This window comes from Nasonia vitripennis (assembly GCF_009193385.2).
Source record: "Nasonia vitripennis strain AsymCx chromosome 4 unlocalized genomic scaffold, Nvit_psr_1.1 chr4_random0007, whole genome shotgun sequence".
In the NCBI taxonomy this organism is placed as follows: Eukaryota; Metazoa; Arthropoda; class Insecta; order Hymenoptera; family Pteromalidae; genus Nasonia; species Nasonia vitripennis.
This window is the reverse complement of record NW_022279643.1, coordinates 3,379,895-3,405,555: the sequence shown is the minus strand read 5'-3', so window position 1 is coordinate 3,405,555 and position 25,661 is coordinate 3,379,895. Positions and strand designations below refer to the sequence as shown.

Genomic DNA, 25,661 nt, shown 5'->3' with positions numbered 1-25,661 from the left:
TTTTGTCACCTTTAAAAATACCAACAATCTCTGGACTACTTTTAGGAATATTCACAATTCTAATTTGAATGGGCCACATAATAATTTTACTAGCTTTATCGAGGGATGCCTCATCAGTGCTCATATCTACCATCAGAACATCAGGAATCATTTCCGCAGGAGTGGACGAAAGAATGCGACGAAGACCCTGTTCAACACCTAAATGAAGATATTCCCCTCCAGCAATTTTCAAAGTAGGAGTTGAGAAATTAGGAGTCTTCAATATTGTTCGGGGATCCTCATGTAAAGTAGAAAAACAATCATGGATTTTCAGAGCTTTCAAAACAATTTTAATCTGCTGATGATTCATATTGGCTTCTGTGAAAGCGGTGGCAAGATGAGCTTCAAAATCTTTGATATTGAAAAATGCATCGCCTTGATTAGATACTACAGTAGAATTTAACGAATCCGAAGATTCAGTCGTCGATGCATGGTCTGACATATCCTGAAACCTTTCACTATCCTGACCATCGTCACTAGTGAAAGCAACATCATCGACTGCGTTTTCATTGAAAACATAGTTTTCACTATGCGCCGAGTCACTGAGATTATGGTCAATGGAATCACCGCCAGAAGCTTCAGATTCATTATTAATAATGCTTTCAGAGGACACTTGTCGTGCTCTGTTAAGTAAACGACTCATACGGGCTCTGTGATCATAACCACAGAATTCAAGGGGTTTACGAGTACGCATAGATTTGAGTTTATGCATGGTTCAAAGAGCTTGATTCAAATAAAATAGTCAATCGAATCAACTTAACTTCAATTTAACAAATTTATCAATCCTTAATCGAATCAAATCAAAGTGAGTAAAACAACTAAAGGCAAGATTATTTTTATCACAACTGTTAAGAAAATTAAACAAACGGTCTTTCAGTAACAAAAATTACATTAATTAAAATTAAAATAATTTTTCAATCAAAGGAAACAAATAAATTCTATAATTAATACAAATGCCACAACAAAATGAATAAAAGGCAAAGAAGAAAAAAATTTAAATGTCTGATTTAAATTTTCTTTCAGTTGAATGATTCATTAAACTTAAAACTAGGGATGATTTTACCCCCGACCGCCCCTTAAGCGTAAATAATTATATACAGTAAGGTTAGTAGAAAAATTTAATAATTATTTAATAAGAAATGTAGCTTTTATGATAATTAAATATTATACAGCTGCTAAACAAAATAAAGTGGCTAAATTAAGGTTAGTTTTAAATGTTAATGAATTTATTTCACGGAAAAATACTAATATAAATTATGATTTATAAAAGCACCACAAATTATTTTAAAATTATATCGGCGATATCAGAGTCTCTATCAAGGTGCGCGATAGCGCCCCGATGGCAAGTATACACACACACACACACACCTATACGTTATTAATTAATAATTATTTATAGAAGAGAATATAAAATTCGTTTTTATGATAATTAAAATACAGCTGGCTAAACACAATGAAGAAAATGGCTAAAGAAAGATTAGTTTCAAAAGTTAAAAAATTTTTCACGGAAAGAAAACGATTGATATATATATATATATATATAGGCACTACAAATTATTTTAAAATTTTATTGGTGATACCAGAGTCCCTATACACACGCACCTATATGTTATAAGTAAATAATTATTTATAAAAAAGAATATAAAATATAGCTTTTACGATAATTAATACAGTTGCTAAACAAAATGAGTAAATTAGAGGCTAAAAAAGAAAGGTTAGTTTAAAAAGTTAAAAAATTTTTCACCGAAAAAACTATTGTTTATAGGAACACAACAAATTAATTATGAAATTATATTAGCGATAGAGTCTGTACATAACACACGCTGTGTGTGGTTCTGTGTGTGTGTGTAATAATGTAAATAAAATAAGGTTATTTTTCAAATTTGCATACTTTACGGTGCAGGCTCGACACGTCTTAATTAGTTATACATCGAAATATTATAAAAAAACTATGAATGAATGACAGAAAGGATTGATGAAAAGTAAATAATTTGAAGATAACTTTTACGCTTCTGGTCGATGTTTTCCCAGTTCCGATGCACTCCCCAAAAGCTGCGATTTTTTGCACTTCTCAAAAGCTGCAAATTTTGTAAAAATGCCTTTTTGCAAGTCTTGCCAGCTGCTACACCACAAGTCACACAGGTACTAGTATTGCGACGCTGTGCCTCCCAACACAGGTGCGCAACACCTAGAGCCTCGCATGCACTAGGATTTTTCTAAACGTAGGATTTGACCGCGATCATCACGTTTGGGAGAACGCTAGGGAGAGGGGAAAATGATCACACACAATGGTTAAGTTTTATTGCACATGTATTTCGCCCAGCCCTTCCCTACAATACGGTGGCTGTAGTGCCTCCCGCGCACAGTTTAGCCACGCAGGGCTTACACTGGGACGCTTAAACACGAGCCACGCTCGTGCAGCAGACGGCTGGCCACAGGCCCAGGTCCAGTCCGCTGACGGCTGACTCTCTCTCTCTCTCTCTCTCTCTCTCTCTCTCTCTCTCTCTCTCTCTCTCTCTCTCTCTCGCGCGCGCGCGCGGGCTATGCCTCCCGCTTGTGGCAAGCCCGACCTGCTGCAGCCGCGCAGCTATAGGGTCTTGCGCTGTCTCTATCTCACGCACACGCGTCTCCTCGCACTGTTCTCTCTCTCTCTCTCTCTCTCTCTCTCTCTCTCTCTCTCTCTCTCTCTCGCGTGCGCTGGCCAGACGCCTCGCGCAGAAGACGTCTTGGTGTGCGCCCGCACTGTACACCAACACCCTGGTCTCTCGAGTTCTCTCTCTCTCTCTCTAGTGTGCCCGCACCACACTCGTCTCACTCTCGGATCTCTCTCTCTCTCTCTCTATCTCTTTCTCTCTCTCTCTCTCTCTAATACTTTCTTACTCGCTCTCTCCCTGGTGGACGTCCGTCGGTGCTCCCGCCGGCGCCTCCCTGACTCTCGTGGACCTGGTGACGGCTAGCTTCCTCGGCTCTCCCACGCCAAGGCTGCTGGTTGCTCTGGTCCTCCGGACAATGATGGCGGACTGGCTAGCTTCCTTCCTCTCGTGCGGATGGTTGCTGGCTCGTCCGGGTGTCGGCACTTGCTCGTGCCAACGCGCTGCACCTATGACTCTCTCACACTCTCACACACTTGCACAACCTCGGGAGACTCTCCCGATTCTCCTCGCAACAGAGGAGGCCACGTATCTCTCTCGCACGTCGACGTACTCCGTCGACAGTCGTGAGAGAACTCCCCGATTTCCCGCTCGTTCTCGCGCTCACTCTCCACTCGCGCTCGTCGGGCCCGCGCATCTTCCTCGCGCCTGATTGGCTGGCAGTCCGCGCGGATAGCGAGTCGCACATCGGCGCCCACTGATTGGCTCGCGACATGCGGAGGACCAATCAGCGCGCGCGCCGTCGAGGCTCACTCTCGCGCCAACGATGCTCACTCTCGCGCTAACGTGGACGGTTAGCCGGCCCGTTCCTCGAACTCGAGGTCAGGCTGGCACCGACAACAACAATCCAACTCGCTTGTTTCTTCCGCGCACTCAGAGCTTGGCCGCATCGAACGAGATTCCTCGTATCGACGCGGCTGCGACGTTTGCAACGTCGCAGTATTTTAGATTTATTAATTATAATTTTGCGTGGATGCGAGCGTCGTAAGCTCGTGCTTTCGATGCGAAGGCTAGACTGCAAATGGCGCGAGGGCTGATGTAATGGCGGGGCGAACGTGTACAATTGGCGCGAAAATGCTGATACATGTATATAATTCCATATATACCAAAAATATCAGTGAAATGTAGATGATAAAGATAAATATATTATATTTTCTTATTATCTGTGTATATTTATATTTATTAGCCCGTATAAAAGTGCATATTGAGTGTTAAGCACGACGTGCCATCCGTGTGCTTTCCCAGTGCTAACACGTTTGTGGAGCATGCGTGCTGTCGATGTGCCGTCATATTGCCAGAGCTTGAAGCTCTACACGCGGGAAGGCACATTGGCGGCACAGGGCAGTCACGGAATGTCGGCTCTGCGGCGACATACTATGACAGCACACTGACGGTACAGAGCGGTCACGGCGTGCTGGCACACCATGCTCGCCACGTGGCACAATTCTCGTGCTCCTTGTTCAAGATGCTGGGTTAGAGGGGAGTGTGTTCGAGCTGGAGTTATGGTGTATAAAGGAACGGATCATAGGCTTCGTACAGAGAATGAATATTCTTTAATGGTAGATACGGATCACCACAATTGTATAGAATGCCCACTTGCTTCGCTTCATTTCAATATAGTTTCCGGTACGGTATTTGATTATATGCACTTAGTGTGTCTTGGCGTAATGGAAAAAATTTTGTAAGGAGTAATAGATGGCAGGTTCATAAAATCATCGAAAATATCAAACAAGAGTCATCTACAAGCTCTAGATCGCCGGCTTGAAATAGTTAAAATGTACTGTCCAAGAGATTTTGCTCGGAAGCCTACCAATATTGCGAAGCATGGCAAGTTTAAAGCCACTGAGCAAAGACAGATACTTCTGTACAGTGGGCCGGTTATTTTTTACGGATTGGTAAACGATGCTGTGTTCAGTCATTTTCTCCTTCTTCACACTGCGATCAGAATTCTAGTAGATCCTGGACACACGATCCAATCTATTGATTTTGCAGACAATTGCATCAAACTCTTTAACGAAACTTCTTCCGACGTTTATGGCGTAGAATTTCTTTCATATAACGTTCATGCTCTTTTACATCTCCCCGACGATGTTAGATCCTTTGGTCCGTTAGATTCGTTTTCAGCATTTCCCTACGAAAACAATATGACGTATTGTCGCAAAATGTGTAGGAAACCGAGTCAGCATTTGCAACAGATTGCTAATAGGAACGCGGAAAATTGCCATACGCAGAGTAAAGTACTCGTCGATCCATCCAGACTAAAGTTCATTGCAAAGCACGTAAAAGGTCCTACTCGACCAGTCGACGATTACAATTATTGTCAATATAGTAAAGTCCTTACATGGTCGATTTATTTGTCAATACTTCGACAGGATAGCGCAATTGTTCTTCGAAACGGTCCCATAGCTATTATTCAAAATATTATAGAACGTAATAATGGATGCTATTTTCTTTTAAAACAATTTACAAAAATTGACGATTTCTTTGATCTTCCGTGTCGCTCATCTGCCATTGGTGTTTATCTTTGTTCGTTATTAAGCTCAGAATTGATTTACGTTAGTCTCAATCAAATCGCAGGGAAATTTTTTTTAATGCCGTACTGGTCGAAAGAAGATCCAACTAAAGAATGTAGCACCGAACGTTTCGTCGTTGTTAAAATTATTTCTACGCAGATCGCAAATTACTTTTATAGCATTGCATGGCATACGCCCTGCTATACAATAATTTACTTTACACGTGTAATAATGTACGACTGTACTATTTTATAGCTAATTTTACACACTAGTACAAACATACATTATCATCGTAGATGAACGGCAAGGCCAAAAAGAACATCGGAGGACTTTCTGTAGCTGCTGCTGCAGAAAATCTTAGCAGAAAGATGATCCTCTTGGAAGGCTCTCAGTCACTGTTGGTCCCTTCCTTAACAAAGAAGAAAATAAAGAAGCGGCCACAACCTCTGGCTCATTCGACGCCAATACCTGGGGCATCCCAGCAGTTGCTGGAAGCACCGCCGCCAAAGAGGCCAATGCATAAATATTCGGCTCATTCGCAGCCAAAAGCTGGAACATCCCAGCAACTTCAGGAAGCACCGCCACCGAAGAGGCCAAAGATTAATCTCACAGCTCCGAGATCAACACCAGTCTCAGTTGTTAAAAAGATTAAGAAGCCTGAAACTGCATTGACCAACATTGATTTGCAGCGGAGAAGTATGAGTAAAAATTACTATTGTTAAATAAAATATTATTTATATTATTTTGCTACGCTACCACTAATTTATTCTTCTGTTACATTTCAGCGCAACACGATACAATTTCTCAATTGGGCGCATCGTCGTCGACCATCGAATTGACGGAGAAGATTAAGTAAGTAACAAATTTAATGATCCACAGTTCAAACTTGTTTTTTTAATAATTCAATTCTTTTATTCGACATTTTAGTTCGCTCAACAGAAGAATCATCAACGTTAAAGAAACAAATACGTAATATACTTTGCATAATTTTATTTCTTGCTATAAATTTATTTTATTCATTTATTTTTTGTTACAGCACCATCAACAACCCACTCATATCCCTTGAGAATTCGGTCAAGTAAAATCTACGTTTATATTAATTTAAACTTAAGTGTAATATATTTTATTTTACATTAATACTTTTGATTTTAGATCATTGGACGATAGAACAAAGCGGATGGAGGAAATGCAAGAGTAAGTTGACATTTATGGTTGAATTTTGCAATCGAAACGATAATTGCAAATTATCGACTAATTTTACTTTTTAGATCCATGTTGAAGATGCTCAAGGACATGACGAAAAGAAACTCCCCTAAGGCTAGAAGAAGACCTGCCTGCTTCCCTTTTAAGTTGATTGCAGATCTGCTTGAATTTAACAATTCGAATGAGGAGCTGTATGACGATGTCGTGAGTATCCGTGTTCTTCTAATTAATAAATCATTAGTATTATATTGAAAAAACTTGTTGTAGGTCAACTATCTCGCCTACCTGGGAGGTGCCAATCTCTGCGACGAAGCTAACTTTTATTTTAAAAACTGCTTTGAATTCGACGCCGACCTCTTCCGTAATCTGTCCTGGCTTGGCTCCAGAATCGACGATGTCAAGGTGTCTCTAATGTCGACTCGTTTTGCGCGTGCTTGCGAAGGTACGCATACTTCGAATTACTTGCGATTCATATAATTCCTATTACCTTTTTATTTTACAGCTGTAATAAATCTCAACAAGGACGCTTTAGAGAAGCCCACAAAAGACAAATTCGCCACTGCCATGACGAAGGCAATTAAGAATGCCAAGGAAGCGTATCGCCGAAAGAGAGCTGCTGCACAAAATGGTAGTAGAAACGGTCCTGCAAACGCTCAGCAGCCACGGCAGCCTCCACAATGACGCGGTGTTCGTGTCCATTTGCCGATCAACAATCGTGTCCTCAATGAACCGCAAGACGAGCTGAACAACCGGCTGCAGAGCAACGAGGACTACGGAGATCCCCTCCCACCCAGGCAATTGGAACCTGCCAATAATGATGAGGAGGACGAGGACCAGTACGCTGACGAGATCCAGGACAATGAAGAGAAATCGGAAGAGGAACAGGGGGAGAACGAGGAGGAAGAAGAAGAGGAAGACGAAGAGGAAGAAGAAGAGGAAGAAAAAGGGGAAAATAACGAGGACGAGTTCGAAGAAAAATCTCAGGAGAGATTGAAGAAAGAAGAAAAGCACCAAAACGAGGACGAGGAAAATTATTGGAATGGATTCATCGAAAATCAAGAAGATCAATGCAACAATGACGACGACGACCCATTAAGCTGCGACTTGTTTGCCGAGCCGTAATGAAGAGGATTTGAGGGATGAGTTAATCATTTGTTTTTCTTATACATTTCTTTTATTTTAAATAATTCTCCTTACAGCATGATAAAGTAATACACATAAATTTCCATCTTTTTGATTATTTATTTATTGAACAGTAGTGTTTTATGTATATTTTTTTATCTAAAGGCTCTTTTACATTTTTTTTTTATTTTTTAACGTAGCTTTTAATTTGTTTTTTGAAATTCAAAATTAAATATTAGATTTATAAATTCATTCATTTCAGTTCATTACTTTTTAGAAATGTAAGAGAGCGTTGGAGGGGCTGATCGCTGTTGGCTGGGCCTTACAGAGTTGGGCGAGGTCGGGGCCTTTCTCACCCTAAACCATAAAAAAATTCTTTGCAGATACTGGAACAAAAATTTGCCTGTAAGTAGCGAAATTAAAGGTAATTTTTATCCTATGCTTATCTATAATATCTTAAATCCCTTATTATTTTTGTCTTTGATTTTATTTTGTTACGGCGGAGTACCTGTGGAGATTCAGGGACTACAGAACTCTACGCAGCCACTTCCTGCAGTCATACACCAGGTAAAGTAAATTTTATTCTATACTAATTTTTAATTCATGTATTAATTGATTTGTTAGGTGTACTAATATTTTTTACATAAAGTCTTTAACTGCATATATAAAATAATATGAATTATCTTTTCAGTTATTATACTTCAGTCAATTATTGCTCAAGTGCGTCTATTATAATGCATTTGTATTTACAGGTTTGAAAGGTTTTGAATAGAAGGTGTTCATATTTGGATCACCTGGAGCCCATATCGGTTGTTGTAGTGGGGAATATAATCAGCCTCTTCGGATACACCAGCTCTGTAAGAAGACTACGCAAAGCATTTTTTAGGTCATTATTGTTAAACAAGTATAAATATTATCAGACTGCTTAACAATCCTTCTTAAAAATTATACTTTGCAAACTAAAATTCCGGTGCTGCTAATACAGGTAAACTTGCTAAGAGAATCAAGTTAACTGGCAGGGTATGTACTTTTCAATCTATTAAAATTGCATGATAAACTTGCTCATAGCAATGTTCGCCAGTCGAAGACAAAACAATGTTCATCATGCCATTTTAATAGGTCTGAAATTTCGAATATAAGTGTCATTTTCATCACAAAACTATTTACCGTGTCAGTTTTAGGTAACTTGATCCTTGTCAAAAGTTTACCTGTACCTTCACCTCCGGCTTTTGAGGTTGCGACTCTGATTTTTCATAAGGATTGTCAAGCAGTCTCAGCAGAAATTACAATATTCTCTAGTCTTATTTACCTATACCTATTTTTTGTGCAGGTAACTGTGGCTGTGCATGTGGTATGTACCCGCCATGTCTCTCTTGATGCGCAACACAGAAGTAAAGTGTCTACTAAAAGCTAGTGCAAGTCTTGTGCGGGGAAGAAAAATTATTAGGGATTAGCATGTAAGGGAGTAGGCTAGTTAATCTAAGATCTCTTCGAGCCTGAACATCCACACGCGTTTAGACAAAAAAAGCCTATGATTCTTACAATGAATGATAAAGTGATCTTTTAACTTTTATTTAAGTTTGCCTATTCTTTATATGCACTGACTATTATACAAAGGCGATATATATTTTTATAGTAAAAAATCGAATAAGAATAAAAAATACAATAGTCTCTACAGCCAAGAGATTCACTTCATTAATTATTATAAGAAATTACAGACTTATTCTGGCTAAGCGCATGCAGGTGTTAAGATGAACGTTATAACAGGTACAACAAAATCATAATCTGACTAGCTTTGTTATGTTATCTAAAGTCCCTGTACAGAATTCCAGATCTCTAGGTTAAATAGCATTTCAATTACAAGGTCTTAAAAATATTCTTATACGTCTTTTCATCGGCTTTTTTAGGATGTTCCTCTTATAATGTTTATCAAAACACTCACACTAACAACTGTCTTATACTTAACGATTGTTATAATGTACTTCGTATTATATATGGCGTGATATTAATTAACTGATTTTATTGCTCTTGCGCTTATTTATTATAATTGTATTTTTTATCTTTATTTAAATTTGTTTACTTGATATTAATAAAAAATAATTTTATTACAGTGAATTTTCAGAGGTTTTATTTATATATATATATATATATATATATTTGGAACGACGAGACGGTTTCGCGCTCCTTGATTCGGGATCTGAAGGCACCGCAACAGGTTGTAGTAATGAACGGACTCGTGTCTAGGTTAAAATGCGATTTATTGAAGTATAAAATAGATTCTCTCTCTTCTCGAGCGTGTTGCCCGAACGAACGCTCGATGCTCTCTGTCCCTCTGATAATGATGGCGGGCCAGCTCGAGCGCGTCGCCGGATCGCCACGCATCGTGGTGGCTCGGAGGTGGCGCCGCGGGAAGCCGGTGGCCGGCTGGTCAAGTGAAGTCCGGTCGAGGGACGAGGCGCTGCTTGCGTCTGTGACTCCGGGGGTGACCAGGATGGGTCCCCACAGCTACTCCCCCGCCAGTGACGAACGGCTTGAGGAGGAACGAGACTCGGGTAGGTTGCCTGTTGAGGGAGTTGTCTCGGCTCGCTCGTGCTGACGAAGGTGGCAGGCCCGGTGGTGTTGGCGAGGCCTGCGCCTGGAGCGGCTGCGAGGCGTGCTGGTGTGGAGACTGGGCCTCCGGAGCGGGCGCTGCCAGCTGTGCTGGTTCCGTCGAGGCCTGCGTCGAGGCAGGCTGGGGCGCTGGCTGTGAGTTGGGAGCTGCCGGGGCTGGCGCCTGTACAGGCCGCGCGCTCGGCGAAGCTGGCTGCGGGGAGGCCGACGGAGGGGGCCCTCGATCCGCCGACGCAGGTGCAGCCTGACCAGAAGAGGCCAACGGAGAGTCCTCTTGGTCCGTTGGCTTCGGCGAAGCGGCGCTCGGTGAGGCCGGCGGAGAGCGGACTCGGTCCGCCCGCGGCGGAAGTGGCGCGGGCAGCGGAGAGTCCTCTCGATCCGCCGACTCGATGAAGGCCGGCTTCAGCGAAGCCGTGGAGATGGCCTTGGACTGGCCGTTGATCTCGATGCGGTAGACCCTGTTGTTGAGGCGCTCCAGTACCTTGTAAGGGCCAGAGTACGGGGGCTCGAGAGTCCTCCTTACGGTCTCGACTCGCCTGAAAACATACTTGCAGGTACGTAGGTCTGGGTGGAAGAAGGGCGCTTGCGGTGCGGCGTGCCTAGAGCCGGGAACCGCGCGCAGCTTCTGCATTAGAGTCCTGAGCTCGACGACGAAGGCAGAAGCGTTGACTCCTGGATGCGATGACGGGACGAAGAAGTCGCCTGGCAGTCGCAGCGTCGTCCCGAACAACATCTCTGCTGGCGAGGCCTGTAGATCCTCTTTGAAGGTGGAGCGCAAACCGAGCAGCACTGCTGGGAGCGCGGTGGGCCAAGGCGTCGGGGCGCAGCACATCAGGGCGCCTTTAAGCGTGCGGTGGAACCTCTCGACCATGCCGTTCGATTGCGGGTGATAGGGGGTGGTGCGCACCCTGTCGGCTCCGATGATGCGCGCCAGCTCTGCGAAGAGCGCAGCCTCGAACTGCGCGCCCTGGTCTGTCGTGATGGTTAGCGGTGTGCCGTAGACGCTGATCCATCGGTCGAAAAAGGCTCGTGCGGTGGTAGAGGCCTGCTGATCTGGCATCGGGATGGCTTCTGGCCACCTGGAGAAACGATCGATGATCGTCAGGCAGTACTGCATCCCCGAGTGGAGAGGCAGTTTGACGATGTCCAGGTGGAGATGGTTGAAGCGCGCATCCGGGGCGTCGAAATCTCCCAGGGCTGCGCGGTTGTGGCGGCTCACCTTCGATTGTTGGCAAGGCACGCATGTGCGGGCCCAGCGCGCGATGTCCTTGCGCATGCTGGGCCAGACGTATTTGGCGCTGATCTGTCTGATGGTAGCCCGGATGCTCGGATGCGAAAGACCGTGCGTGACGTCGAACACGGTCTTCCGGAGCCTCCGGGGGATGTAAGGACGTACCAGATTGTTGTCGGTGGCGCAGTGCAGCACGTCGTTGCCGAAGGTGAGAGGCCGGAGCGTGAGCGATGGTGCTGGTGAGCCGAGGATGTGCGGGAGGTCCGCGTCTGTTGCCTGATGTTTCGCCAGGGTCGCCAGGTCCAGGCTGGCCGGCATGTCGATTGCTTCGACCCTGGAGAGCGCATCTGCTGCGACGTTGTCAGGGCCCTTGGTGTACGCCAATGAGACCTGGAATTGCAGAATGTAGTCGAGCTGTCGTGCTTGTCGTGGCGAGGCTCTTTCTGTCGGCTGCTGAGCTGCGTACGTGAGCGGCTTATGGTCGGTCAGAAGGGTGAAGGGTCCTCCCTCCAGGATGCCCTTGAAATGCTTTACTGCTGCGAAGGCTGCGAGGAGCTCCCGGTCGTAGGTGCTGTAGTTCCGTTCTGCGCTGGAGAGCTTCCTCGAGAAGAAGCCAAGGGGCCTCCAGGAGCCGTCGATTTCCTGCTGCTCGAGCGCTGCGCCTATGGCGTGATCCGAAGCGTCGGTGAGCAACCTCCTGGGTGCGTTGTCTCGCAGGAAAGTGGTTCTAGCTGCCTGGGCGAGCGCGCTCTTGCACGCGACGAAGGCGTCCTTTGCAGCTGGCGTCCAGGTAATCGGGTAGGCCTTTTTTTTCTTCGGTGGTAGGTGCTGCAGAAGGTCGTTGAGCGGTGCAAGGAGGCGCGCTGCGCCCGGAATGCACCGTCGGTAATAATTGATGAGCCCGAGAAACCGTCGGAGTTGCGAGGTGTTGCTGGGCTTCGGGAAAGCTTGGATGGCGTCGATTCGGTTTTGTGGCGGCCTGGAGCCCTCGGCGGAGACCTCGTATCCTAGGTACGTCACCTGCTTCTTTCCTAATATGCACTTGTCTGGGTTGACCTTCATACTGGCCGCTCGTAGTACGTCGAAGAGTTTCTTGAGGTGCTCGGCGTGCTCTTCAGCACTCGTTGAAGCGACGATGATATCGTCTAGGTATGCTCGGGCGAATGGTAGGTCGCGCAACAGCTGGTCCATGGCCCGCTGCAGCGACTGGGCGGCGTTGCGCAAGCCCAGCGAGGACCTCGTGAATTCGAAGAGGCCGAAAGGCGTAATGATGGCCGTCTTGTGCGCGTCTTCTGGTGCGAGCGGCAACTGGTAGAAGGCCTTCTTTAGATCTATCACTGAGAAAATATTTCCTCCAATGCTGAGCAACAGATCTTCGATGATTGGCAGAGGGTATCGGTCTGGCACGGTGCGGCTGTTCAGCTGTCGGTAGTCGCCTGTTATGCGGTACGTGCCGTCGGGTTTTAATACGAGACGAAGGGGACTAGCCCAGGAGCTGTCTGACAGTCTCACAATCCCCATCTCCATCAGCATCCGGAATTCGGCCTTAGCAGCTTCGAGGCGAGGACCAAGGAGACGGCGAGCCTTGGCTGCTGCTGGTGGTCCGGTGGTGACGATGTGGTGCTGAGTGTCGAGGCCCGGAAGGGCGATGATCGTGCTTCCTGGGGTCGCTAAGTCGCTGTATTTGCGGAGAAGTTCGGCGAAGAGTCCTTCAGCTACGTCCGCTGAGATGACGACTTCGACCGAGTGCGTGCCTGTCGGACGAATTGAGCCAGTTGCGTGGCGGGATGAGTCGGGGTCGATGAGGCGCCGTTGCTGCATGTCGACGACTAGCCCAAAGTGCGCCAGGAAATCTGCGCCTATTATGGGGTTTGCGACTTCTGCGATGATGAATTGCCACTTGAAGGGCCGGCGCAGGCGCAGGTCCAGATCCATGCGATGAGCGCCGTATGTATCGATGGAAGTGGAGTTCGCTGCGCTGAGCTTCAGTGGGGCGGGTTGGAGCGGTCGTGAGAAGAATGATCGGGGCAGCAATGAGACTGCCGAGCCGGTATCGACCAGGAACCTAAGTCGTGAGGTTCGGTCGACGACGTGCAGGCGTTGCTCGTTGCTGGCGCCAACCGCAGCTGCCTGAGGGAGCGGCGGCGCTTCTAGTTTCCCGGCATTGGGTAGGAGCAGGGAGGCCTGCATTGCGTGGCCTCGCTCGCGAAGCGCTGGTGATACCAGCACCATGCTGGGTTTGCTGCTGGCGAGGTGGAGCGAGTCTGCCGCTGGCGAGATGACGAGCGCGTGGCTGAGCGACCACGCTGCTGCTGTTGCTGTTGTTGAATGGGCTGCTGTCGTTGTTGTTGATGCTGGCCTGCTGCTAGCGTGGTCGCGATGGACTGCAGTGTGATTGACTGCTGCTGGAGCATCGTCGAGATGTGGGCCATGGCGAGGCGAAGCGAGGTCAGCTCCTGGTTTGGCTGAGGTGTGGCGTTGCCTGAGGAGACGCCGCTGGATACTGGCGAGACTGGACGTGAGGTTGCGCAGACCTGGCTGCTCGGGAGGATGAGCTCGTCTGCGAGTGCAGCTAGTTCGTCTAGCGCTGGTGCCTTGAGCACTCTGCAGAGACGGCTCGTGTGAGATGGTAGAAGGTCGAGCCATTTAACGCGCAGGGCCTCGTCGGAGACTGTGGATCCTCCGAGGCGGCGCATGTAGCGCAAGAGCTGCGAGGGCGTCCTGTCGCCGAGCTGGACCTCGTTGAGGAGCTGGTGGAGCTTGTGGTCGGCGGAGACGGTGAGACGCTTCAGGACGGCTGCTTTCAGGGTCTCGTAGCGCTGCTCTGCTGGAGGGTTGAGGATGACGTCCGAAACCTCCTGAGCGACGTCTTGCGGCAGGCCTGCCACGATGAGGTCGTACTTCGCGACGTCTCTGGTGACTCTGTTGGAGCGAAAAGACGATTCAGCTTGCGAGAACCAAAGGCTCGGATTAAATGTCCAATACGGCGGCAGCGTGCACTTCGAAGCAGCGTCGACTTCGCGCTTGTCGTTTTGACCGTTGCGAAGGTCGAAATTAGGATAACGGTTATCCGGCGGTTCGAGAGGCGCGCCGAACTGTTGTTGTTGTTGTTGATTCGCGTGCGGGCCGTTCTGTAGCGACTGCTCCGAAAACATGCTGCCTTGTTGTTGGTCGGGTCGCGCTCGTTGACACGAGGACCGCTGGTCTTCGGTCTGCGTGGCTTCTGCTGACGGGCGAGGCGGCGTGTGAATCATGTATTCGTCCTCGGAGTTGCCCGAAAAATTCAGCGCGCGGCGAGCTGCTCGCAGCTCCGCGCGTGCCCGCGAGCGCGTGGTTATCTGCTGCGCTCGCTGTGTCACGGCGAGGTGCGTCTGGCGAGACGCCTGGCGGGGCGCGAGGCGTTTAAGCGGAGCCAGCGAGGCGCGCGCGGCTGCTGCTCGACGCAGAAATGAAAAAAGATGGCCGCTCGCTTACAGCGAAGCGGTTCTATGCGGGTTCGTGGCTCGCGCGTGCCTGCGAAATGCGCACAAAGATGCACGACGGCGAGCGCGTAGTGATGCCAGCGAATTTTGTTTTGCCTTCTGAGTTACGAGAGGCGTGTGTCGCCGTAGCGACGAAACGCGAAGCGTGCGGCTCAAGCGGCCTCGATCGCGGCGCGAGACGCTCGGCGGCGAGCGCGCACGAAGGAGAGAGAAGAGAAAAAAACAAAATGGCCGCGCGTTGCGGTTTTGTATGCGAGAAGCGCGTGCTCGAGCGACCTTGACCTTGGCGGCGAGGTGCGAGCGTGCTTAGTGCGAGCGTAAGAGAGAGATGGTCGTTGGTGTGAAAAAAAAAAAAAAAATGCCGGCTCAAGGCGTGCGCGAGGCTGCGATGGCGATGCGCCTGCGACAGCTTTTCTCTCTTTTTTTTTTTGACCGGGAGAAAACACTCCGCGAAGAGGAGAGCGACTCGACGGAGTGCCTCTGCGCAACGCACGAAAAAAAGGAGCGACTCGCGGGTCGCGCGTGGTCTCCAGAAGAAAGAGGAAAGGAGGTGTCGTATCTTGGCTGCCGAGAGACCTACGTCTTTGTCGGTGTTGCTGCGGGACGAGGGTTGCGGCTGACTGCTGTCGCTGCTGTACGCCGGTGAGCGGGAGGTGCGACCCCGGCACGTTCGCTGTATAGGGGCTGGTGCGGGGCGACCTCGGGGTTGGCCGTATAAGCCGGGCTGGACTGCTGTCCTCGGTGAAGATGGCCGTAGAAGCCGGGCGCACCGACGGTGGCTGTAGATGGGCCTTTCCTCCGGTGCAAAACGTTTTCTAAGGTCCCGAGTCCGGGCTGTAGATGGGCTCCGTGACTCGAGAAGATGCTGCTGCGATGCGATGTTCTGAAGAAAGCGACGCCACGCTCCAAAAATGGCTGCCGCTCGTGCGCGTCGGTTGATGTTACTCCGCTGTTGCTCGATGTCGGGGTCACCACTTTGGAACGACGAGGGGGTTTCGCGCTCCTTGATTCGGGATCTGAAGGCACCGCAACAGGTTGTAGTAATGAACGGACTCGTGTCTAGGTTAAAATGCGATTTATTGAAGTATAAAATAGATTCTCTCTCTTCTCGAGCGTGTTGCCCGAACGAACGCTCGATGCTCTCTGTCCCTCTGATAATGATGGCGGGCCAGCTCGAGCGCGTCGCCGGATCGCCACGCATCGTGGTGGCTCGGAGGTGGCGCCGCGGGAAGCCGGTGGCCGGCTGGTCAAGTGAAGTCCGGTCGAGGGACGAGGCGCTGCTTGCGTCTGTGACTCCGGGGGTGACCAGGATGGGTCCCCACATATATATATATATATATATATATATATATATATATATATATATACCGGGTACCGAAAATGCACAAATGTAGGCACAATGTTTTCATACAGCTTCGCATAATGCTGGCACAATGGCAACATACTGCGCAAGCTGGAATTCCTCGCGAATTAAAGTATTTTGAAAATGCCGGCATAATGAGCACATCTCATGTTGGCATATCGACAGCATCCGTGCCGTCATTTTGCTGAGCACGCGGTGCCAGCATCGTGCCGACACTTAAATTAAGAAAAAAGAAAAAAATTATATCCGAGCGGGGATCGAACCCTGAACCTTTCGGTTAGCAGGCTGGCACTTTACCACTCGACCACGAACACTTGTTACAAGTCATGGACAATTGTGTCCTTATATACTGCGAGTAGCTGTTGATATTAATAAAGTTGCGAGTTATTGTAATAAACAATAACCAGAATTATTATCAACGCGATAACAACATCGATATTCGCCGCTTATTTCGTATATAGGCGCGAAACCTGCAGGCTGCTATAAATTCGGTAGTTATAAAAGTAGAATAGTCACCCATCATGCATGATCCCAGATAACATCCCGTGCCGAGCATTTTAGGGTCACGCGTGACGAGCACGCGTGCTGCAGTTGTGGCGCCACTGTGACCACACGTGTGGAAAAAATAAATTTCAAAAATTTTCGCGCCACGGAACCGAGCACGATTCCGGCATAATGCAAGCGTGCCGTGTTTGACACGCGCGTCGACAATGTGCCGGCACGCCGTGCTGGCAAAATGCGGGCACGTTTTTCTGAATTCCCCAATAACATCACGTGCTGGGCATTTTTGGGGCATGCGTGCTCGTCACGCGTGCAGTCGATGTGCAGGCAATGTGCCGACATGCGTGGACAAAAATCTTTAAAATTTTTTTCCCGCCACGCTGGACGGCACGTTGGCGGCATAGTGCGAGCACGCGTGCTCAGCACGAGTGCTGTCAATATGACGACACGAAATGTTGGCACATTGGCGACACAAAATGCCGATCCATGGCCGATTTTTCGAACGTTTGCATGCCGGCAATGTGTCAGCATTATGACAGCACCGCGCGCTGCATGCGTTGAGCAATTCGTGAGCATGCGTGCCTCGACACGCGTGAGTTATATGAGCCGTATTAGTCGTCGCTTGTTCATCGCTTGTTATCGATCGCCTTCTGCATGCCGTATCGATCGCTTTGGCTTCTCGAGACCTGCAACAATAAGGTGTTTATGTTGGCACATACGGCGGAGCACGCATCGAGCACGCATGGAGAACAATGGAGGAAAGATTAAACAAGCAAAGTTACAAACCTTTTAAAAAGGCTCTTGCACTGGTAACGAGTCAGTCTCTGTCGGGTTTCCAAGCTGTAAAGACGGATTAATAAATCTGAACAAATCCATATTCAATTTATTTAATTACTTACCTGCGAATCTACGTACGCTCTGCAATACGTACACTTAACTGGCGCTGCGGACAGGATACTGCGAGGCTGCTGAATCGAGATTCTCCTCCAATACCGTGACGGAAATCATCAGAGAGGAAGCGGCTGGTGTTTCAACCCCTTCGTCGCAGTACTTTTGGGACGTCAAGTTTGAGGCCCACCTTCGAACAGAGATTCACCTGGAATCATCAAAGAAGAGAGTAAGTCTTTGAAATTCCCTATTCACCTATCTTTACCTTATCCCTAAATACGACTGATTTGAGAGCAAAATGGCGCAGCAAATCACAGTGGAACAATTTAAATTGAGGTTAGCCATATGGCGTGACGCGATACCAATTTATGAAGGAGGAACAAAGCTCCTTTCTCACTTTCTCCAAACATGCGATAAATTTGTTGAAAATTTAGTCACTGCAGAGGAAGCATTAAATACAGCGCTATTTGCGTTAATTAAATCAAGAATTCGCGGAGAAGCTTTAAATTTAATAGTCGCGAATGATCCAGCAACATGGAATGATTGTAAAAATCTCTTAATAAATAGATATAGCGATCCCAGGTCGGAGGACCTGCTATACAATAAACTTAGCTCTTGTTTTCAACTATCGAATCAAAATTATGAAAAGTATGCTGATGAAATTAAACAACGTTTAAATAAGCTAAAAGAACATATAAATTTAAACAATCAAGACCGTAACTTGATAAGTATGAAGATTAGGTTTTACGAAAATGTTGCGAAAAATACGTTTATAAATGGAATAAAAGAGCCGTATCACACACATCTTACACATTTCGAGTTGGCGGATATAGAGGCTTGTCTGATAAAATGCAGAAAGCTTGACAATCACGAGCAACAAGCTGCATGTTTAAATTTCGCGAGACAACGCGAAAGTAAACCAAAAACCAATAATGTAAACAATAATTCAAAGGGTACAAGCCCGTTTATGAATCAGAGAAATAATAGTCCGTTCAATAAATCTGGAGCAAATAAAAGTCCGTTTTCATTTGCACCTAGACCCGCAACTGCACAAAATAATTTTGTACCGACATTTGCAAATAATTTCGGACGACCTATTCAGCAAAATCGACCGACACCGATGTCGATTAATACCAGAAACACCAATCGGCCAAATAATAATCAGAGCAACCGGTCAAATAATTTTGTCCCTCAGAATAAATTCTTTAGGAGTACCGGACCACCGAATTTCATTTCCGAAGAGTTGCATTATCAAGAGGAGCAGCAACCGGAGGAAGATGCTTACAATGAGGAGCAAGAAGATATTAACGTGAATGACGACAATTATGAAAATCAAGAGAATTCAGAAAATGAAAAATTTTCAACGGGATTCCGATCCAACCGAAGAAACATAGTAAATTTAAATAACATAGGCAGTTCGCCCGAACTACCACACATAATAACTACAAATCCATCGCTTAAAATACTAATAGATTCGGGAGCATCATCATCGATTATTAACCCTAAAGTAGCCTACGATTTATTTTCAAATTACGTTTTTCCATATAAATTCGAAATTAAATCTTTGCATAAAATAACGCAAGGGACACATGCACTCACCTTTCCGATTTTGCAAGAGTTAGGTGACAATACACCAATTACATTTTTAATTGCTCCTTGGCATTCTACATATGATTGTCTAATAGGTCACAAGGACCTACAAAATTTAAAAGCAAATATTAACTATAGAACTCAAATATTTAGCACACCGAGATTTGAAATTAATTATTTAAACAATATGCCGGATAAATGTAAAATGGTTATACTGAGCAATCATCAAGAGACAAAAGTGCAAATCCGAACGGAACACATGAATGAAGAGGAAAAGGAGAAAATTATAGCTTTGTGTCAGAAATTTAGAGACTGTTTCTATAATGAGTGTGAAAAATTAACAGCCACAAATGCAGTCACACATAAAATAAGGACAAAGGACGAAAATCCGATTTATGTCAAAAGTTATAAATATCCATATCACCTGAAGGAGGTTATTCAAGATCAAGTGGGAAAATTATTAAATGACGAAATTATTCAATCAAGTAATTCACCTTATTCATCACCTGTCTGGATAGTACCCAAAAAGCAAGATGCAAGTGGAAAGAAGAAATGGAGAATGGTTATTGATTATCGTAAGTTGAATGATAAAACCATTGAGGATAAATACCCATTGCCGAGAATGGACGATATTTTAGAGAATTTAGGAAAATGCGCATATTTTACAACATTAGATCTAGCACAAGGATTCCATCAGATACCAGTTGATCGAGATTCAGTAGAGAAGACAGCATTCACAGTACAAAATGGACACTACGAATACCGTCGTATGCCCTTTGGTTTAAAAAATGCACCAGCTACATTCCAGCGATTAATGGACAAAATTCTCAGAAAATATTTACACAAATTTTGCTTTGTATACATGGATGATATAGTCATATTTTCAAAATCTCTCCAAGAACATCTACAACATCTAAAATTAGTATTTGAAGAACTTCGGGAATACGGTTTGAAAGTGCAATTAGATAAGAGTGAGTTTTTAAGGAAAGAAGTACCTTTTTTGGGACATATAATTACACCAGGAGGAATTAAACCAAACCCAGATAAAATCAAGGCCATCGTAAAATATCCCATCCCAAGGACACAAAAAGAAATTAAAGCGTTTCTAGGATTAACAGGGTTTTATAGAAAATTCATAAAAAACTACGCTAGAATATCAAAACCACTAACGAAAGCGCTTAAAAAGGAAGAAAAAATAAACATAGAGGATAGACAATATATAGAAGCATTCAATAGACTTAAAGAATTAATCGTCAATGCACCAATACTAGCTTATCCAGATTTCACAAATATGTTTACTGTCACAACTGATGCGTCAAATGTCGCTATTGGTAGCGTTCTATCGCAAGATAAACACCTCATATCATGTTTTTCACGAACCCTGAATTCAGCTGAGCAAAACTATTCGACCATCGAAAAAGAACTACTAGCTATAGTCGAGGCGTGTCGACATTTTAGACCATACATATACGGGAGGAAATTTACAATCGAAACAGATCATAAACCACTAACTTGGCTCTGGTCTTTAAAAACACCAAATTCACGTTTGATTAGATGGAAAATAAAATTAGAGGAATATGATTATGAGATTAAATACAAGAAAGGAAGTGAAAATTATGTAGCTGACGCCTTAAGCAGAATAGAAATAAATAATCAGGAAGAGAATGATGACTCACTTTCAATGATTCCTCAAGTCTCGGATATAACATCGCGCCGAATCGAGGAAGTGGACGAGAGCCCCGGCGATGATCTAGAAACAGCTCACACTGCTGTAGAAGATCCAGTGTTTTCATTGCCTATAACAGACAAAAATATTCATGCATTTAATTATAGCATTATAATAAAATCGGGAAGGGACTACAATGTGAAAGTAAATAAAGATAAGCTCAAGATTCAGTATATGGTAAAGATAAACAAGGATGAAGCTGAAACACAATTATTAAAATTTCTAAATGAAAACGTAAAACCAGACAAACAATACGGGATTTACTTTACAAATGATGATTTGGAAATGATCGCTTACAGAGTACTGCTAAAACATTTCAATGAAAAACTAAAGTTGATTAAAACTAACACTTATACACCCGTAATAGACAAAAATAATTTTTTGAAGAAACTTGAAGAATATCATAATAGAACCCATAATGGAATTCAAGAGACAATAGCCCATTTTAAGAAAGAGTTATATACACTAAATATGGATAGGCTCGTACAAAACTATATTAACCAATGCGAACTATGCTTAGAACACAAATATGAGAGAAAGCCTTACGAAACAGGAAGGTATGGACCCATTATCGCTAATAGGCCCTTACAGCACATACATATGGACGTTTTTCATGTTGGAAAAGAAAAGTTTCTGACAATTATTGATATATTTTCGAAATACGCTCAAGCTTATCATCTATTGGATGGGAATGCTATAACAGTATTAAACAAACTGAGGCATTTCGCATCACATCACAATTTCCCAGATAAAATTACTACGGATAATGGGAGTGAATTTAACTCCGCTGTATTTAAAGAATTTTGTCGGATACACAAAATCGAATATCATCAAACTACAATCAATAGACACACGTCAAATGGACCAATAGAGAGATTACATTCAACTTTAAGAGAAAAATTAAGTATTTTAGTCGATAAAAATCCTCGAGAAACAATAAAGAATCATATGACTACAGCAATCCTAATATATAATCAGAGCATTCATTCATCAACAAATTTTGCACCGTTTACTCTACTGTATGGACCATATGAGGAACTGCATAAGCATGTCATCGAACCTGGAGTCGACATAACCGAAGAATATAATGAAATACGGAAAAATGAAATTTTACCGTTCTATGACGAATTGTATAAAAGACAGAAAGAGAAACAAAAATTACCTAATGATTCAAATAATGAGTTGGAAAGTAGAGAGGTATACGTTAAAACCCACCAACAGCAACGAAATAAAATCGCACTCCGTTATCAAAAGTTATTAGTTAAGAAACAACAAGGTCCCTCATTGGAATGTTATATACACGGACAACCACGTCGTTACAATCTAAAGAGCGCAAAGAGATTAAGAAAAGCTTCTTCTTTGCAGGAAAATGATGACGATCCTGGGGATGGCGATGATTATGGCCATTTCGACGATAACCGTAAAAAGTGATGAAATTAATCCTGATGCGACACACTTTCATTATCAGCAAGGAGTTGGAAGAATTATAGAAAATTATCATTACGTACATTTCTTCATAAACACATCGTCGCTCAAACGCACCTATGGCAGAATTTTGACTGACTACACCATATTATCCTCAAGAAAAGAACTCAAGAACTCAAGTCTATTAATGGAAGCAAGATTATTATGTCAAGAAATCTATCAAGATCTGCAGGAGATAGCACCATTCGGTGGAAGAAGAAAGAGAGGATTAATAAATGGAGTAGGAAAGATGATCAAATATATATTTGGAAATCCAGATTCAGATGACTTAGAAAAGATTAATAATTATTTGGAAAATTTTGAGAAACAACAAAATGAAGATATTTCGGTTTTGAGTAAATCTATAAGTTGCATGAATCAAATTAGCAGAACGATAAATAGCAATACTGAAATAATTAACAAAAACTTACGGAATCTTATGAAAACTCTTAACGATCAAAATACGCGATTTGAATTAATTGAGACAGTTGTAACTCTTATTGTGCAGGAGCAACATTTTCTAAATCTATTAGGGAAAATAAAAAGATCATTCGTTTTCATCGATGAAAAATTTAATTTGGAAATATTAACCCATGAACAAATACTAAGTATAAAGACACATCTATTAGAACTTTATTCCCAAAAAGAGTTAATATCACATTATCATAATTTGTTAGACTTTCGATTTGCTCAGGGATCAGTCGTAACTATCCATAATTCCATAATTTATACCATAAAAATTCCTATCCTAAATTCCATTGAATTCTCCCTTTTTCAAAGACTTGCTATAATTAACCGAAATAACCAGACGGAGATCGTAACGATACCGTGGAAGCTGGATGGCTCGATAATAAAATTATTTTCAAGAAGATGTCAATTGATCTATCAGAGCGACTAATTATGCTATCAAATCCTCGCAGAAGACGCAAAAACAATAACAATTTCAATAAATGCGCCTCTAGCATTGGCGTATCCACTCCTAAACAACTTGACGCTGATATCCAGTAATTATAAAACAGAAATCGAAAATAACAAGAACAAGGAAACATTTTTTGGAACGAAGATCTTTGGAGGAAACAATCTGTTGATACAGGGACATAGGGTGGACGACAATCTCGGAGAACTTAAGGTGTCGGAAGTTCAACCATTGATCATCGAGGATCATCAACGGAGATTCGAACCGCTAAAAACGCAAGCAGTACCTACGATGGAGACACCAAAATTCACAAAATTCGGAATCGAATTCCATACATCAATAGCGTCATTTATAATTGTCATGCTGATTCTAATAATTGGAATAATTTTCATTATCTATAAATATAAATGTAAAAACAGGGGTTCATGTAAAAGCAGGAGTCCAAACAGGAGCCCACAACATACCGAGATAACAAATAACGAGGACGTCATTCAACTTGGGCATGGAGGAGTTATATGAGCCGTATTAGTCGTCGCTTGTTCATCGCTTGTTATCGATCGCCTTCTGCATGCCGTATCGATCGCTTTGGCTTCTCGAGACCTGCAACAATAAGGTGTTTATGTTGGCACATACGGCGGAGCACGCATCGAGCACGCATGGAGAACAATGGAGGAAAGATTAAACAAGCAAAGTTACAAACCTTTTAAAAAGGCTCTTGCACTGGTAACGAGTCAGTCTCTGTCGGGTTTCCAAGCTGTAAAGACGGATTAATAAATCTGAACAAATCCATATTCAATTTATTTAATTACTTACCTGCGAATCTACGTACGCTCTGCAATACGTACACTTAACTGGCGCTGCGGACAGGATACTGCGAGGCTGCTGAATCGAGATTCTCCTCCAATACCGTGACGGAAATCATCAGAGAGGAAGCGGCTGGTGTTTCAACCCCTTCGTCGCAGTACTTTTGGGACGTCAAGTTTGAGGCCCACCTTCGAACAGAGATTCACCTGGAATCATCAAAGAAGAGAGTAAGTCTTTGAAATTCCCTATTCACCTATCTTTACCTTATCCCTAAATACGACTGATTTGAGAGCAAAATGGCGCAGCAAATCACAGTGGAACAATTTAAATTGAGGTTAGCCATATGGCGTGACGCGATACCAATTTATGAAGGAGGAACAAAGCTCCTTTCTCACTTTCTCCAAACATGCGATAAATTTGTTGAAAATTTAGTCACTGCAGAGGAAGCATTAAATACAGCGCTATTTGCGTTAATTAAATCAAGAATTCGCGGAGAAGCTTTAAATTTAATAGTCGCGAATGATCCAGCAACATGGAATGATTGTAAAAATCTCTTAATAAATAGATATAGCGATCCCAGGTCGGAGGACCTGCTATACAATAAACTTAGCTCTTGTTTTCAACTATCGAATCAAAATTATGAAAAGTATGCTGATGAAATTAAACAACGTTTAAATAAGCTAAAAGAACATATAAACTTAAACAATCAAGACCGTAACTTGATAAGTATGAAGATTAGGTTTTACGAAAATGTTGCGAAAAATACGTTTATAAATGGAATAAAAGAGCCGTATCACACACATCTTACACATTTCGAGTTGGCGGATATAGAGGCTTGTCTGATAAAATGCAGAAAGCTTGACAATCACGAGCAACAAGCTGCATGTTTAAATTTCGCGAGACAACGCGAAAGTAAACCAAAAACCAATAATGTAAACAATAATTCAAAGGGTACAAGCCCGTTTATGAATCAGAGAAATAATAGTCCGTTCAATAAATCTGGAGCAAATAAAAGTCCGTTTTCATTTGCACCTAGACCCGCAACTGCACAAAATAATTTTGTACCGACATTTGCAAATAATTTCGGACGACCTATTCAGCAAAATCGACCGACACCGATGTCGATTAATACCAGAAACACCAAAAAAATCTAGAAGATTTTGATCGGACAATGATTACCGAAAAGTCGATTTTTTGTTTTGATATTTCGATAGTAAATGCACCAAAATCATTTGCAATTCACTTAAATTTAATAAATTATTAAGTGAATAATCGTGTAAAGTAGGTTTGAGATCGATAAATGATGTCTTGTTCATTGTATATCATCCGCGAAAAGTCGATCGTAAAAGTAAGGTTATGTCGGCAAAATTTCTATCTTGTATTGTCGCAGTTTCAGAGAATCGAGAGACAAAAATCTGTGGCACTGCAACCCTTGGCTACGGCTACCATCAGCGAGGCTTGTCCAGGAGGAAGCGTGTCCAGGAAGCAACTGCTTTTGCCATCCTGAGCGGCCTTTATTTCTCTTTTTCTCTCTCTCTCTCTCTCTATTCATCTATCA

The 25,661-nt window shown here is 44.0% G+C and overlaps 2 protein-coding genes across 8 annotated transcripts in view; one reads left to right on the top strand and one right to left on the bottom strand.

The window, feature by feature from the left end:
- LOC100115274 overlaps positions 1–9,637 on the top strand; it is a 106,946-nt gene extending 97,309 nt beyond the window's left edge. For 2 of the 7 annotated variants that reach the window (XM_032602027.1, XM_031929985.2), the window contains 10 exons: positions 5,500–5,905; positions 5,989–6,055; positions 6,131–6,172; positions 6,240–6,281; positions 6,356–6,397; positions 6,472–6,610; positions 6,674–6,848; positions 6,909–8,095; positions 8,281–8,414; positions 8,859–9,637. In XM_032602027.1, the coding sequence (XP_032457918.1) occupies positions 5,500–5,905; positions 5,989–6,055; positions 6,131–6,172; positions 6,240–6,281; positions 6,356–6,397; positions 6,472–6,610; positions 6,674–6,848; positions 6,909–7,087 (1,092 nt within the window). In that variant the 3' untranslated portion in view covers positions 7,088–8,095; positions 8,281–8,414; positions 8,859–9,637. The remainder of the gene's footprint in view (positions 1–5,499; positions 5,906–5,988; positions 6,056–6,130; positions 6,173–6,239; positions 6,282–6,355; positions 6,398–6,471; positions 6,611–6,673; positions 6,849–6,908; positions 8,096–8,280; positions 8,415–8,858) is intronic. The other 5 variants (XM_031929989.2, XM_032602028.1, XM_031929986.2 and 2 more) reach the window with 4 other exon arrangements.
- Positions 9,638–13,519: 3,882 nt separating this feature from the next.
- LOC116417302 lies at positions 13,520–14,524 on the bottom strand. Its single transcript, XM_031929961.1, has one exon. The coding sequence runs from the start codon at positions 14,522–14,524 to the stop codon at positions 13,520–13,522; it is 1,005 nt and encodes a 334-aa protein (XP_031785821.1).
- Between the last annotated feature and the right edge of the window lie 11,137 nt (positions 14,525–25,661).